This window comes from Aspergillus tubingensis (genome assembly GCF_013340325.1).
Source record: "Aspergillus tubingensis WU-2223L DNA, scaffold_7, whole genome shotgun sequence".
NCBI lineage: Eukaryota > Fungi > Ascomycota > Eurotiomycetes > Eurotiales > Aspergillaceae > Aspergillus > Aspergillus tubingensis.
This window is the reverse complement of record NW_023336281.1, coordinates 450,385-466,580: the sequence shown is the minus strand read 5'-3', so window position 1 is coordinate 466,580 and position 16,196 is coordinate 450,385. Positions and strand designations below refer to the sequence as shown.

General features: G+C 45.0%; 4 protein-coding genes across 4 annotated transcripts; 3 read left to right on the top strand and 1 right to left on the bottom strand.

The window, feature by feature from the left end:
• Nucleotides 1-2,876: 2,876 nt before the first annotated feature.
• AtWU_05121 (putative beta-galactosidase A) lies at nt 2,877-6,193 on the top strand (the record flags this gene model as incomplete). Its single annotated transcript, XM_035500231.1, has 5 exons — nt 2,877-3,332; nt 3,473-3,932; nt 3,990-4,808; nt 4,873-5,013; nt 5,058-6,193. 5 exons carry the CDS (start codon nt 2,877-2,879, stop codon nt 6,191-6,193), a joined length of 3,012 nt encoding a protein of 1,003 aa, XP_035356124.1.
• A 730-nt stretch (nt 6,194-6,923) lies between these two features.
• AtWU_05120 (SET domain-containing protein) lies at nt 6,924-9,093 on the bottom strand (the record flags this gene model as incomplete). Its single annotated transcript, XM_035500230.1, has 7 exons — nt 6,924-7,262; nt 7,336-7,897; nt 7,950-8,176; nt 8,223-8,267; nt 8,318-8,683; nt 8,736-8,807; nt 8,860-9,093. The coding sequence occupies 7 exons, from the start codon at nt 9,091-9,093 to the stop codon at nt 6,924-6,926; spliced, it is 1,845 nt and encodes a 614-aa protein (XP_035356123.1).
• A 490-nt stretch (nt 9,094-9,583) lies between these two features.
• Nucleotides 9,584-11,611, top strand: AtWU_05119 (anion exchange family protein; the record flags this gene model as incomplete). The annotated part of the gene is made up of 6 exons (XM_035500229.1): nt 9,584-9,789; nt 9,847-10,202; nt 10,255-10,430; nt 10,492-10,695; nt 10,767-10,910; nt 10,979-11,611. 6 exons carry the CDS (start codon nt 9,584-9,586, stop codon nt 11,609-11,611), a joined length of 1,719 nt encoding a protein of 572 aa, XP_035356122.1.
• A 3,927-nt stretch (nt 11,612-15,538) lies between these two features.
• Nucleotides 15,539-15,838, top strand: AtWU_05118 (ketoacyl-synt-domain-containing protein; the record flags this gene model as incomplete). Its single annotated transcript, XM_035500228.1, has 1 exon — nt 15,539-15,838. The coding sequence occupies one exon, from the start codon at nt 15,539-15,541 to the stop codon at nt 15,836-15,838; it is 300 nt and encodes a 99-aa protein (XP_035356121.1).
• Between the last annotated feature and the right edge of the window lie 358 nt (nt 15,839-16,196).

Genomic DNA, 16,196 nt, shown 5'->3' with positions numbered 1-16,196 from the left:
GGGAATAAAACCGTACGGGTCATTCAAGCCCGAGCCCAGAAAACTTCTCAGCTCTGGTATTCGTACACTAACCGAATCAGGCCATCTTTGGCTCCCAGAGGGGAAATTGAATATGTGAATCAATTCTCTCGATCACCTTAGGAAACCTGACAAATGTGGCGGTGGCACCTCCTAGAAGTCATCCCTAGCTACATCAGATAATTCAGTCCTGTATCTGGCGGTTTACCTCAAAATTCGGGGTATTTTTAGTCGAGGAGCTTCCTGCAGAAAAGGCAAGCGTTCCGCCTTATAACTGAGGCGAATAGGAAAGACACTCTAAGGTCAGTCCACGCTCTGAAGGCACCTAGGCGAGGTGTGGTATATCAGACGGATAGACGCATTTGCCACCCGCTCCTTCTGAAGCGTCCCCAGCAGATTATCAGACTCAACTTTATGCCGAGGGCGATGCTCACGCAGAATTGTGCTGACCACGGTATGTGGATATTTCTTTGCGTTTCCGGAACGGGAATCACTGACCGCCCGTATTCGTTCTCTAATGCATTAATGGCTTAGCCTCAAACTCTGACCCAAAACTTAAAAAAGAAGCAGGTCATAATAGTCATGCTCTGTTATCTCTGATTGGCCATGAATACCATTGGAACTGTAGAACGTATTTGATCATCGATGCCTTCGGTTTCTTATCTGACCCAGAACGTATTGAGGGGACATGTAATTCTCTGTGCTATCGTATCCTATGGAAATAGGGCGTCCACTACTATCATTGGTGTACCACAACCACCCCGTTATTTAGCTGGATACTGTCCCCCACTGGGAATTTAGATATAACAAGAGAAATCGAGGTGATCTTTGCCAGTTGTGGATTTTGCCCCTGTTTTTGCGTTCAACACAAAACATCGAAAGGCAAGGTAGAAACAATTAATTACTGGGCCGCTTGAAGTATGAGGCCCCAAATGTTGAGCTGGCAGAGTGACAGTTCCTCGATTTGCTTGGAACGTGCTACGATGACCACAGTTGGATCCTGTGTGGCCACCGCCCCACCAACAATCCCCGAAGACTGATCACATCCGCAGAGCTCTATGCTAGTCAATATGGCTATCACGCAGGTTCCATTCTCTATCAGGCCACCACGTGGCGAACGGTGCCAAGTCCTCATTCTCTCGCACTAGCCAGGGAAGTTTTCACATTCGCGCACTTGTTGAGCTGAGGTCGATGTTTCTCCATTTGTGGCCTGGATGTGAATATACGCCCAGAAGCTACTTTTCACTGATCCTCTGGAACCCGGCTATTCCTACATACTCACAATGTCCATCAGTAACATGGAACCGTACGCAGATTCTCACGCGAAATTAGAGAGTATGAAGGAACCGCGTGGCCTTCTCAATCACGATCCCAAGCTACTTTTGCTGAACGACAAGTTCTCCACCTCCTCAGCGCTCCCGCCCAGGTTTGGCAGTATAGTTTCCCTGTGAATCGCCTTATGGAACGGGATTTAACATGCTTTGTTACAGCGTTCAGATTAAACTTCCCTTTTGGGTCGCATATCTGGAAATACGATATGCGTCTTCCCCTACAATGCCTCGTCAAGCCGGCCGCCGGATATCTTTAGCTTTAAATTTTCCTTTTCTGGTAAAGTAAACGACATAATCATAGAGACATCATATTAAAGTCCTGATTATATTCTCGATCTTCGCAGAGTGAAGTACATCGCCCTTCAATCCTAGGCACTAGACGACAGCGGCGCAAAGCTCGATGACATTCAACTTGAGAATATTGTAATTATACACACTAGATACCCGATAACCACATTTATTTCTACTTTTAGTATACTGTCACAGGTTGTAGACCTCGGATCGGGTTTACACGAGATATGCGACGCAACGTGCATATTTGGCTCGCTTCGAATCGGAATGCCGGCTCCTTCACAGAATGCAAGGTGTCAGAAAGGCAGAGGATCTAAACCGCAGTTGATCTATATAATTAAAATCTTGCTTATCGCGGCCAATATGTATCGTTGTTATATCCTCAGATCGATCTGCAAATTCCGTGGGGGCACTGAAGTATATCGTGCGGCCAATTATGTCACGACAGTAATCGCTTCATGCATCATAAACCAATTTGCCCGGCAGAATCTTTGCAGAGAAGCAAAAAGTGCGCCTGAGAAAATCAATCAAGTATGTTGATGAGCAGGAACAAGTTGGCCTTTACTCTATGAACACCACTACACAAATTATTAGAAGCTAGGGGAGATCCCTCCGTCAGCTGGCCGAACAGCCAGAATATGTTGTTTTGGTGCAGCTGTTAGCCCTGCGACAGAAAATATCGCTATGGCACTGGGTAGAAGGGGTATACGCTTATATAGAAAACCGAAGCACATAAAATAGCTGCGACCGACGAGATGGCAATATGTGGAATTTACAGTGGTACCTGATGAATGTTTAGATGATCAGCCAGTGGCGACAATATGACTGCCTTTTCTGCCTTCCTAGAATATGTTTAGAGGAAAGGGATCCAAAGCCAAGGGACTTATCACCAGCAAGGTCAAAGAGTCAGAGTGACCCCGAGTACGCAACAATACAGATTAGGCACCCTGGGAGAGACTGGGTAGCAAACCCATGGTAATGATCACCCTGGTTCAGGGTGGAAAACCGATGTTCTCTGGGGTCGTCATCGGTACAAGGGCAGAATTCTCAGCGCTATTACGAACACGAATACGATAATAATGTGAATCAGTATCCTCAATCAGCGGTGCCATGTGGCGTCCTAAAGATGCCTGTTTAGACGGATCTTCCCTATCGCCTATTTAAATGATGGGTTGACACCCCCCTCATCTCACATTATAAGGAGTCAAACCGTTCGAATATATCCCCCACGGCCTGATGTTTATGTTTCGATCCAGCCTATGGGCAGTTCTTGCTCTGACTTCTACAGTATGCTGCTCAAGGGCTGGCAGCAATGACCAATTCTCCGGCGACATTGATCCCGGAACATTCCTAAGCCCATCAGCGGTCACACGGCCTCGATTTCGATACTGGCTTCCTGATCCCAGCGTTGATGAGCAGACCATGAGAGACGACATAAAGTCAGCCGCAAATGTGGGAGCTGGAGGCGTGGAATACTTGCCTTGGTATAACGCCGGCGGCTTCCTTGGTCCTGCTCCTCCAGGGGACGACTGGGGCAGATACGGAGTTGGCACACCCGCATTTAACAGACTGTTTCAGACTGCTCTAGAAGCCCATCGGGATGCTGGTACAGTGATGGACTTTGCCATCGGACCCAATCAAGAGCAGGGTGTACCGGCGGATCCCAATGACGAAGGCCTGCAGTGGGACTTGGTACGTCTACGAGAAGTGGTAAAAGATTGAAAAGCTTTATCACAATATCCTCATTTTTTCCTCTTTTCCCTGCGGCGAAAAGAGGTCATCTACCTTGAATTGTGAGCTGACGTTCCCGCCTTCTTTTCTCTTTCCATCAGATACCATTCTCGACAGCGATTCCTGCCAATGGAACCTTTGCTGGGATCATTCCGGGATGGGGGACCAGTGAACTACTTGCAGTCATTTCAGCCGAAGTGTTGGAAAGAATTGATAATTCAACTGCGTTGTCCTCTGCTCATGTTCCCCACACTCGTCTCGTTGTCAAAGAATCTTCGCTCACGGATCGAACTGATGAGGTGTCTTCCACTGGACATCTGTCTATCACCTATCCCACAAGCTCCAGCCAACGCACATACTGGCTGTTCGCATTCTATCAACGGTTGACCCAGGATCAAAATTTAATATTCACGTCGAATGAAACGGATGCGATTGTTGAAAACGGAGCATATATGGTTGATCATTTTAGTTCCCGGGGCGCCGAAACGGTGATCGATTTCTGGGATAAATACGTCCTCAATGAGAATGTGAGATCCCTGCTTGCTGAAGTGGGAAACTATGGTAAGACGGGCCCAAGGTAGAATGACTCCTCTAAATCCTGTCTAACATGCTTTATAGCCTGGGAGGACAGCATCGAAATCAAATCGAATATCTCCTGGTCCAGGTCCCTTCCGAACCTGTTTGAGCAGAAGCATGGATACAGTCTCATCAAATATTTGCCCTTGATAATGTTTGACAATAATAATATTGCCATCCAGTCAAGCAATCCGGGGCCCGTCCAGTGCGTTACGGACGCGCTCGACGAAGGGATTCGCTACGTCAACGATTTTCGCGAAGCACTGGTGGAGGGATACAGTAAGTATTTACAGAGACTGACAGAATGGGCGACGAGAGATCTCGGTCTACAGATGTCAGTACAGCCCGCCTACAACCTTCCCATGGATATGGAGGCGACTGTTCCCGTAGTGAACGCACCCGAATACGAGAGCCTTGGATTCCAGGACAATATTGATGGTTACAGGCAGTTCTCTGGACCGGCTATATTGGCGGGCAAGAGGATCGTATCCAACGAAATGGGCGCCGTGTCCATGGCTGCATTCCGGTATAAGATCTCTAGTCTATTGTGGTCTATCAACCGCGCGGTTGTGGGAGGCGTCAATCAGTTTGTCATTCATGGTCTGTCCTATACTGGGAACTACTGGGCAACAACATGGCCAGGCTATACCGCATTCTCATATTTCTACGGTGAATTGTGGTCGAATAAACAGCCGGCCTGGGATCATGGCTTCGCCGACTTCCTGGAATACGTGAGCCGGCTTCAATTCAGTCAACAAGCAGGTCCTCTGAAGACGGATATCGCTGTCTACAACAAGCAGTCTGCCACGGACCCTAGCTTCCGCTGGCACGCAGGAAATATGACTGGGCTGATTGATGCAGGTAAGCGAGGCCTCTTTGTCCCTTATCAGCTGCCCATTCACCTTAGCTGACATTTTTGTCGTAGGCTATAGTTACAACTACCTATCCCCTGAAAACTTGAACCTTGAGCAAGCATATGTCGGGAACATGACCCTTGGACCAGACAGCCCAGCTTACAAGGCCCTACTTATTTACGGCACGTCAAATGTGACATACGATTCCATCAGTAAGATTCGACAATTCGCAGAGGCGGATTACCGGTCATCTTAGTTGGTGGGGATCCGCCCCAATACGCCACTGCTAGCGCTCCTAGTCACGCAATATTCACAGAGGCTATATCTGAGCTGAAACACACCAAGAACGTCTTTGCGGTCTCCGAAGGCGAGCTGATTGGAAGGTTAGCTTCTCTCAACCTGGATCCTCAAATTCGAGTACAAACCAACAGCACCTGGTACACGACCTGGCGTGAGTCAGTCAGGGAAGATGTCCAGTTCGCATTCGTCTATAATGACGGTGAGGCCAGCACTGGACACCTTGTGGTGTCCAGCGACAAAACCCCACATCTTCTTGACATGTGGACTGGGCTTTGTAAGCCGGTACTTGAGTACCATCAGGCTGACGGCAAAACCATCATTCCTCTCGCGCTTGAGGCAAATCAGACTACTTTGATCGCTTTTAGCGGGCCTTCCGTTCAGTGGTTACGTGCACCGAAGATTCACGCCATTCAGGCCCCTTCCACGATCCAAGGGTACGAATTTGAAAGAAACTCCTCCGACTCACTTGAGCTTCATGCCACCGCTGGACCGATTGACCGGCCTCTTGTCCTCTCCAATGGCCGAAACTACACCTTCCCTCCTGGCGAGAGAGTAGCAAAGAGTTTCAGCCTCGGCAACTGGTCCCTCACGGCGGAGCACTGGGCCTCTCCGGCCAACTTGTCTGATGCCTCCCGGATCGCTTATAAGTTTAACACCACCCACCACTTGGACGCCCTCGTCCCATGGACTCAGATACCAAGCCTCACGAATGCATCTGGACTGGGGTATTACAGTACCGGCTTCGATTGGCCACCCCATACGGGCTCGGCAGACGGCGCATATATCCTGCTCCCTAAGGTCCTGCATACTCTTCGCGTGAAAGTCAACGGCCACCAAATACCACCACCCGACTACAATGCACCCAAGCTAGATATCGGCTCTTATTTGCAGAAGGGACGAAACGAAGTCGTGATTGAGGTTCCCACCGTAATGTGGAATTGTATTCGAAGCATCTTTGGTCGCATCGTAATGGCAGGTTATCCACCGCTTATTAGCCTCACCGATCCCGGGCACTTGCCGGAGCCCGTCGACACAGGCCTCAGTGGAACCGTGCAAGTGGTACCGTACGTAAAATGGCGTGTCAACGTTTGAGTCGTTGAGGGGATTCTGTTGAACAGTAGGGTGCAATAGTCGGCTTCCCGCTAGAAACACACCGATCCTTTTTGCTGAGATAGATAGCAAGAGACAAAAATACTTATAACTCATATACTAAGGTCTAAAAATCTGCGTTTGGCCGGATTGGGGTTGCTGAGCAGTTGCGGTTACTGGACCAACAAGAACTCCCGTAAGAAGTGCCTATTCTCGTAAGCCAATCAAACGAGAGGCTATAAAAGGACATGGTACAGATAACGTCGTGGCGCGTGCGTTCCTTCTCATGCTATCGGTCAGTTTGCTGCTCAGCTTGCGAACGCGTATCTTGAACCCCCCTCCCCGCTTTTAGGACTTTCTTCCGAGGCACTGTAGCCTGTTATAAACGTTCTCTGCTATTTTCAAAATCTGAGACTAAAACGTCATTACCCCATGAAGCGTCTAGATGGTCTTCTATTACTAGAATTCAAAGCGGGTTGGATATTGAGCCAGTCATGCCGTACCCAACAATCACTTTGGCCCAAACAGATAAGGAGAGTCTAATGCGACATGGACCAGGGCATATGAAATGCTCTAACCACATATGATTTCGTGAATGACATTAGTTAATGAAGGGGAAGTATGAATAGGGTCTCCAGCAGGCATCCGCATCCCGTCCAGACTCCCATAAAGGGATCGGTGCCGACCATATACACCCCCCAACTCATAGCAAGCATGCCCCATGTAGAGAATATTATCCCTCCCTCCCAGCAAATCGACAACACGACTCCCCACAAAGACACTTCTTGCTCAACTGGCGCCAATAATTATCTGAATAGTCGATAGTGATTTCAGTCCCTGCCATAATGCCCCGTGAGACCACTATTATGCGCTCCATGCCCCTCCAGTAGAACCGTTGGAACTGGCTGTTCGGTCGACACGAGTGGTTGATGAATCGGGTAAAATTGCCCATCTGCCCCTGATATATTTGGTAGGTTCGACCGCGCGATCCACCTAGCATCACGTCTACTCCTTCTATGCCGTTTGTGATGAGGCCGGTGAATTCCCCTATGACGGTTCCGCGATCGAAGCTCTACTTCTGCGTCAGTAACCTGACTAAAAACAAGAAGAGCACGATGCTCGGCAAATAAAACAAGCTAACTCACACAGCGCGCAATGACACCATTGTTCTTCCCAGTCGACGTCCGAAATACCTGAACCGGCACCGGATGATTAACACCACCAAATAGCGCCGGGAAGCACAAGCATTGATTCTTCTCAATCTCATCTGACTGTCTTGCTTTGCATACCAGACACACATCGAGATCTAGCTCCGGTACACGACGTGGATCCTGTGTCCCAAAGGCAGCAGTATCTAGCACACTCTGGTCAATGAACTGGTACTGAAATCCTTGAGGAAGGTCAAGATGCGCGTATGTTGAAGCTAGAGGGACAGCTGGACCCTCAGACAAGGTTACCCACTCATGCGGATGGCCGTGATAGGCGATCGAGGTATCTTGCCTGATAACTTGCAGCAGGTCCCGCCATCCCGGGTGAAGAGTGTCGGCCGCTACCTCGAAGCTGGATCGCAGATGTCGTAGGCGGGTAAACAATCCTTCCCCGAACTCCGTGCGATACTTGCAGAATCGATATATACCGGTACTGGCGAATATGAGGCACGCCCAACCGCCTGTATCTTTGATTTCTTTGTAACCGCGCCAGATTGCCCTATGTCTATGTTAGTCATGCAATCGGACAATGGGAGAGGCGAAAGCAGTACATTCGATTACGAAGATCTTTTTCCTTCCAATTGAGCACCACACAAGCCTCCTTCAGAGCCATCATTCGCGCATCTGTCATTGATGATTGAGGCTTCTCTAGTCGGATAACGGCTACGCGTGCTTCAAAACATTCTACCCAGTATGCTTGGACGATCATTTCCAGAGCACGAGAGGATTGGCTTTGGTTGTAGTATTTCAAGCATAGGGTGTTGATCTCGCGAAATACCTTCTCATATTAGTCAAGCTCATGTTAATGCTCTCGGGACAGTTACCTCAAGACTAACACCGGTTCGGATGTCTGTATTTGATTGTATGATCTGGTTCTGTTAGTGAATGAATCGTACTTCCTTTCATAAGGGAATCATACCGAAGGCAGACGACTCAGCTTTACAGGCGAATGTAACTGTCGCCATATCCCTGCTATAAGCTTATCGGCCGAGGTCGGTTCCAGCACAGGCAACGAATACTCCTGCCGTGGGTTCTTTCGTTGCGGAAAGCGGGTGTCACTGTGCACCTGTCGCACAGAAGGCTTGGATCCACTGGAATCGGCAGCGGCTGCCGAGGATAAGCTTTCGTACTCAGCATCAAGTGATCTGCCTGGATGAATGGTGGTCGCCTTTGCTGGTCGAAGATTGCTTATGGTCTTGCGCCGCTTGTTGGGGTAGCTCTGAGCGTCCTCGTTATCACGGCATTTGTTGGAGTCAATGGTGGTAGTAGCATATTCAGTGCTAATCTGTAAAACCTGTTACTTGTACTATTCTGCTATTGGGCACCAGTAAACCTACCCTAGAGTCAGGCGTTGAGACCGGGGTGGGTGGCAATGGCACTGCCTGACCACTTTGAAGATCAATGTATCCCTAGGCAAAGTCAGGCAAGGGTGGGAATCGTAGGTGGAAAACCGATAATTACCAAAGTCAAACCGCTTCTTTCCGTCATCTCCTTATTGACTACTGAAGCTTCCATCTTCAGGTAGAGCTGTGAGTCGCCATTTTCTTTCGAGCCACCGTCCTTACTTGCACTCTTCTGCTTCTTATTCACACTCTGCCGCATAGCCTGTACGGCCGACTGAAGATGCGCCGGAAATGTTGGGTTCTGAAGAATGCTCGACAACTGTGAGACAAGTGCTAGTGCTATAGCATCCATTATACCTCAACAATAGCTTATTACTGAAGATATTGAGAGCATACTATCATGAATAGGGTCTTACTCGGCTATCGGCTACCTCTGGGATGCCAAGAAGGGCAGATTCTGCTCGGGCAGAATTGCTGACTAATTTCCTTCTCATCGCTCAACCCAGTTATCAAGATCGTTCTTTGATCTGGCAAGTTAGGCAGGTTAAAAGTATATATATGGAATTCTTGTGCTAGAGAGTAGGTAATATTAGAATCAGGTATTTTTCTCTCCAGGGGTGCGAGCAGTATGTTGTGTTGACGCATCCTTCAAGGGGAGTTGACCGTCCACCCCAACATGAGAGCTTTCCATTTCGGCCCTACAAAAACGGCTAGGTCGGTTGGGATATGTGTAGAGGCGAAAGGGTTTTAGGTCTGGTACAGGCCCAATTATTGTTAGTATAAATAAGAGACACTCTCTTCGTACCGTCCCCTTCCTATACATGACACACATCCAAACCATCATGCCCGACACCAAATACCTCAGTAGGCAGAGTCCATATACTTACTCTTATGACAACCGGACAGGATGGAGACGCTTTCGTGTCCTGAATCCATGCAGAGGCATGTATCACGATGTCCGTCGGCGACTACCCTACTACTGGAGTGATATTCGAGATGCGCTCACTTATCGAACCATTGCAAGTACCATTCGCATTTACTTCATTAAGTAGGTCCTAGGTCCCTGAGTACACCACTTCTGTATTGTTTTCTCTAACGTAATCAGTATTCTCCCTGCCATCGCCTACACATTGGATATGTATCGCCGAACAGGAGAGTTCTACGGCATTAACGAAGCGCTGTTTTCCTCGGCACTCGCAGCTATGGTGTTCAGCGTCCTAGGCGCACAACCACTTACTATTGTCGGTATCACTGGACTCATATCGCTGTTCGACTACACCATATATGATATTGTAGTCATATACAAGCCTGCCATATACGCTAACTTCATGTGCTGGACTGCTATCTGGGCGGCGATCTTTCATTGGATTGTTGCTGTGTGCAACCTCTGCGACTATATGCGCTATGTGACCGACTTTTCATCTGAGTCATTTGGTGCATATGTTGGGATTATCTATTGTAGTAAGTCTGATAGAGAATAGTTTCTTGCAGGGATTAGTACTAAGTCAAGCAGTAAAGGGCGTCGAAGAGCTCGTGAATGAGTTCACTGTCTACGGGCCAACCGCAGGATTCATGAGTTGCATGATCGCTATTCTGTACTTCTTCACGATCTACGGCCTAGAGCTGTTGGGTTCCAGCACCATCTGTCGACCATGGCTTCGTGGACTATTGGCTGATTATGCTTATGTGGTAAGATCACGTCCTTCGAACTCCTGCAAAACTTTGATCCCTTCGACTTACTGTTCATCAGATCGGAACCATCTTCTGGGTAGGATTTGCACATATCCCCGGCAACCTCAAGGAGACTGGTATTTCATTCGTGCCCATTACTCGGGCATTTTATCCAACACAGCCGCGTGGTTGGCTGATTCACTTCTGGGAATTGGAGACAAAATGGGTCTTTGCAGCCCTACCTTTCGGGTTCTTGGTCATGCTGCTCTTCTATTATGACCATGTAAGTGGTTCCATCGCCACCAGTCAGCACGACTAGCATTTTACCTTGGTTGACATACTAACACCGAGCAGAACGTCAGCAGCCTGGGTGCTCAAGGTAGACAATACCCCCTGAAAAAGCCAGCCGGGTTCCACTGGGACTTCTTCCTCTTAGGCTGCACCACCTTCATCGCCGGAATCACCGGCATCCCAATGCCCAACGGCCTCGTCCCACAGGTACAACCCCCCAACTCACTTTTCCCCCACGCACATAAACCCCATACTAAAACAACCTACCAACCCAGGCCCCTGTACACACCACCTCCCTAGCCGTCACCGAAACAACCCTCCACATCATCCCCACCTCCGACCCAGATAACCCCGAGGGTACTGAACTCCGCCACCCCATAACCACCCCCATAGCCGTGATCGAGCAACGCATCTCCCACTTCCTCATGGGCCTGGCCATAATAGGCACCATGACAGGTCCCCTCTTGATAGTCCTACACACCATGCCCGCTGCCGTCTTCGCAGGTGTCTTCTTCATAGTAGGTTGGGGCTCCATTGAATCGAACGGTATCCTGCAAAAGATCATTTTTCTACTTCGGGAGGATCGGTTCATCCCGCGGGATGAGAAATTACTCCGTGTTCCCAAGCGGAAGATTATACTATATGTGATGTGCCAGATTGTGGGGGTCGCGGCGTGCGTGGCTATCTCTCAGACTATTGCGGCCATAGGGTTCCCAATTCTGATTATAGGGTTGATTCCATTCCGGGTGTGGGTTATGCCGAGGTGGTTTGGATCGGAGGAGTTGGGAGTTTTGGATGGGTTGACGGCGGATGGGGAGGCGGTTCTGTGTAGTTTGGGTGGACCGCCTAGGTTTCCTGGGGAGGAGGGGATTGTGGTGGAGGGTGAGAGGCAGAAAAGTGAGAAGTGAAGGGGGAGGGTTCGCTCCACTATGGGGGCGGAGTTAGTGCGAGCTATATAGTATAGGGTTTGTCAAGACGAGATAAGCAGAATGACAGGATATAGCGGTTTACATTGAGGCCCCCTGAACATTCTGCAGAGATATGTTACATGAAGTTTGCATTGTTATTTCTAAAGTCTAGCAGCGAGGCCCTGCTGTATTCAGAACAAGCTCGCATAAGATTGAGTCAATTTACTCACGTATAGAGCTAGAAATGCTGTTCTAAAACATAATCATACCAGATATATATGAACTATAGCTACATCCCCTTTCGGTCTTTATAATTGCTGCAAGCTTTATCAACCAAGTAGCTGAAGTACGTCGATAGACTGGATGAATGATAGGTAGGGGTCGGCCAGTGTACGGCAGTTAATAGCGGCCATCGGGCAAATCCAATTTTTGCTGTTTACTGCCGGCAGAATTTATCATGATCCGCTCCTGGTATACTTCAGAATATAAATAGACTAGTAGTAACAACCACCTACTCCTGTATATATATATTTATATAGACAGGATTCTAAAGATTTACAGATAACTGCAGGTAATAATAATCTTTTTAATCTTATATATATAATTTTCTTAATTTATTCTATAATATAGAAGTAAAATATATAATAAAAAACTAGAATTCTAAGTTACTAGACTTAAAATATATATTTTTTATAATTTCTAATTTATTATATTTTTTAATCATAGAATTAACTATTATATAAATTTTTATTTATATAAAATAAATAAAATTGAATCAATATTATATTTTTATAATTATTATTAATATATATTTATATATATATATATAAAATTTAATTATTATATGTATAATTTTTCTGGTTAGAAAGTAGAAACTAATATTTTTAAAAATTTAAAACTATTTATATATTATAATATAGATATAGATATATAATCAATAAAATAATATTTATTTATTAAATTTTTATTATTATAATTTATTCTTTTAAGATAAAATTATTTAATTTCTAAAAATTAAAATTTAAGAATAAAAAATATTCTATATATAATATTATTTAATAAGTTAATAAAATAATTAAATTATTAGAATGATTAAAAGTAATATTATTAAAATAATATATTATAATAATTATAAGAATTATAGAATTATTATTAATAATAAAAATTTTATGATTTTTATAAAAAATAATATAAAAAATATAATAAATTTAATTATATATATAAATAATAAAAATAAATAAATTAAATTATATATAATTAATAAATAAATAAAAATTATATTATTCACTATCACAGAAACTAATTATTAATTTTTATATTATTAAGAATACTAATAAAATATAATATAAAAAATAAATTATAATAAGCCAGCGGATCTGCTATAATATTTTTAATATTTAATAATTAATTTTTATTTAATTAATAAATTTTTTATCATGACAAGTAAATTTAATCATTAATAAATTATATAATTATAATTTATTTTTAATTATTATTTTATATTAATTATATAATAACCAATTTTAAAATTAAATAATATAATAAATTTAAATTTATAAATAATAAATAATAAGTCTTTTAATTCAGTATTTTAATTTATTATTAATATTTAAATAATTAAATAATTTAATTCTAAAATATTCTAGGAGCAGGTTAGAATATAATTTAAATTTAAATATTTAATATAATTATTAATAAGATTTATATTAAATTTATAATTTATTAAAAAATAATTTATTTAATTATATATATTAAATTAGGATTTTTAATTGAATATTGGCCCTTGAATTAATTAAATTAATAATTAAATATAATTTAATTATTATTTATGATTATTTATGATTATTTATGATTATTTATGATTATTTATGATTATTTATGATTATTTATGATTATTTATGATTATTTATAATTATTTATAATTATTTATGATTATTTATAATTATTTATAATTATTTATGATTATTTATAATTATTTATAATTATTTATGATTATTTATTTTTATTTATTTTTATTTATTATTATTTATTATTATTTATTATTCCAGCATCCTACAGAGTATCATAAAATTCTAATTCGGGTGCGGTATGCAGAGCGGTGAAGGGACTTCAACACATTTGCCCGATGGCCGCTATTAACCGCCGTAGCCAGTGATAATCTAAGCTAGGGAACTATTAAATTTGTTGCCATCCTCATGAGACAGGAGTTCGGATAATACGGCGGCTGGAGGAGGGGGCGTGCGCGGGTGCTGCCGCGCCTAGATTATAGAACCTCACATTCTGTCGCACTACTGCCGGTGTTTAAGTGCAGTAATAGATGAACTCATTCCGGAATTCATACTCCGTACTATCTGGATGGTATTGAGCTAATTGCGCAGCCCAATTGGGTCTCCAGGTCTCCATTAAGCGCCCTCTCACTGACAACCCACAAACCACGGCTGCGTCCCTTGCACTAACAACCTGCTTCCACTACCCCACGTAGACAATTGACAGTGGGCAGGTCCCTTCTAGCTCCGGGAACCTTCTCCAAATGTCTTGAAACCCGATCAATGTCTCGAAAAATAACCCCGAACTTCTAGATGTAATGCCGTAGTAGTTATCTAATATACTCATTTTATGAACTGGAGTCACAGTGCTGTATATGTACCTCAATTCTGAGGTGCCTAGACAGCAACTCGAATGTATCCCTTTCAAAAACGCTATATAGTGTGCATGACGTCGCAGAGACCTGAATATTACCATGCAATTGCCAGACATCGACGCAGTTTCAGGACTGCCAGGTACTCCTGCCGGTGCGCGGCAAACAGGCATGACTATTACCGCCGGCGGTACTAGTAAATACCAACCTTATCATCATCGTCGATAAAACCCGGCAATTGAACAAATCTTACATCAGAATTATTCAGGCCGCCAGCTTCCCCGCGATGTTTCTAATCCCGCTCAGCTTTGGGAATTCATGAGAGAAACCCGCTCTAATTTGGGTGGGTCTCTAATAATCATTTCAACACCCATGGCTATAGGGGCAAGAAGGATAAGCCGGGCACAACTACCCTATTAGACGAACCTTATCCTCGATGACAATCGTAAATTCGATGAACAGTTCTTCGGAATCAATAATGGCGATGCAGTTGTTATGAGCACTCCGCGGAGAAAAATACTAGAGATAATATTTGGGACCTTTGATAGTGCCGTCGGAGCCTTAGATGAACTATGCGTTGCCAATGCGGGAGTTTATAGTACATCACCTGCCTTATAATTGACTTAATCAAGACTCAAGTTGCTTACCATAAGTACAGGGGCATCAGTCACACCATATTACATTGCCATACAGACAAAGACCCAGGGAGCTTAACACAGTATAGTAACCTGGAAATAGACGCCACTATCCTCGGGAACCGCATCAGTTATGTCTTCAACCCCCAAGGGCAAAGCTATAAAGTAGACACAGGTTATTCATCCCCTTCCTACACACTCGACCTTGCTTGTACTGCATTACAGAATAACGAGTGCGATTCAGCCACCATAGTACATATCAACCTGATTCAGTCTCCCGAGCGACATGCCACAGTATCCCAGGGCGGGTTCCTGTGGCTAACATCTATCTGCCATGCCTCTGATACTTCAGCTGATGGGTGAGTCCGAAGTTCCGATACCATCATCACCCCTAACCCATTCCTATGACTGCGCGGAACCAACATTTCAATGTATAGACGAGTAGACGTTGTAAATGCCATTGATATGCGCCGGACATATTCACCCCGTCCAGGAGCCCTTGGATTCCCCATCTCAAAACTAAGTGCCGCCTGTAACCACTTCAATAACGCCTACCGGATAGGTAAGATCGTATTTTCCTTGAGGCCAGACCAAAATCGTTTCCATGGTCCCTGAGCTCTACACTACCGTCCTCACTCAAACAAATCCTACCCAATGGTCGGCTGTCTACGCCGCCTCAGTAGAAGTCTATCACAGTGGATGGTGAGCCGCGGAGCCCGTTGCTTCGTATTCCTTGGCCGCACAGGTCTAGCCAAGCCAGCTGCCAGGCAAATTGTCCAGGAGCTGAAAGAGACTGGTGGACGCTGTACCGTCGTAACCGGCGACGACATTGTGTACGAAGACGTCGAGCGTGTAGTAGCGGCAGCAGTTGCTGATGCGCCTCTAGGGGGAGTGATTCAGGCGGCTATGAGCCTCCACGAAGCCATCTTCGAGCACATGCCTCGCGCGCACTAGCTCACAGGCACGCAGGCCGAAGTGCGTGGAACATGGAACATGGAACATTCACCAAAACCCTGAGCAAACTCAAGTACGAGTCGGCTCTGGATTCTTGCTTTTGATTAGCTCCGTCGCTGGAGAGATTGGCACAGCCGCTTAAGGCAAATATTGTGCTGAAAACCACTTTTGGACGTGTTTGTTAGCTATCGCCGGAGTCTAGGGCTGTTCGCCATCTACCTCGGATTGTGCGCTATATCTGAGCTCGGATACCTCCATGGGCACAGCGAAATCGGCGAGCTCCTCCTTCGCAAGGGCATCCGCCCACTCCCTGAGAATGAAGCCCTCCAAGCCATCGACTTCGCCCTCTTTTTCGAGA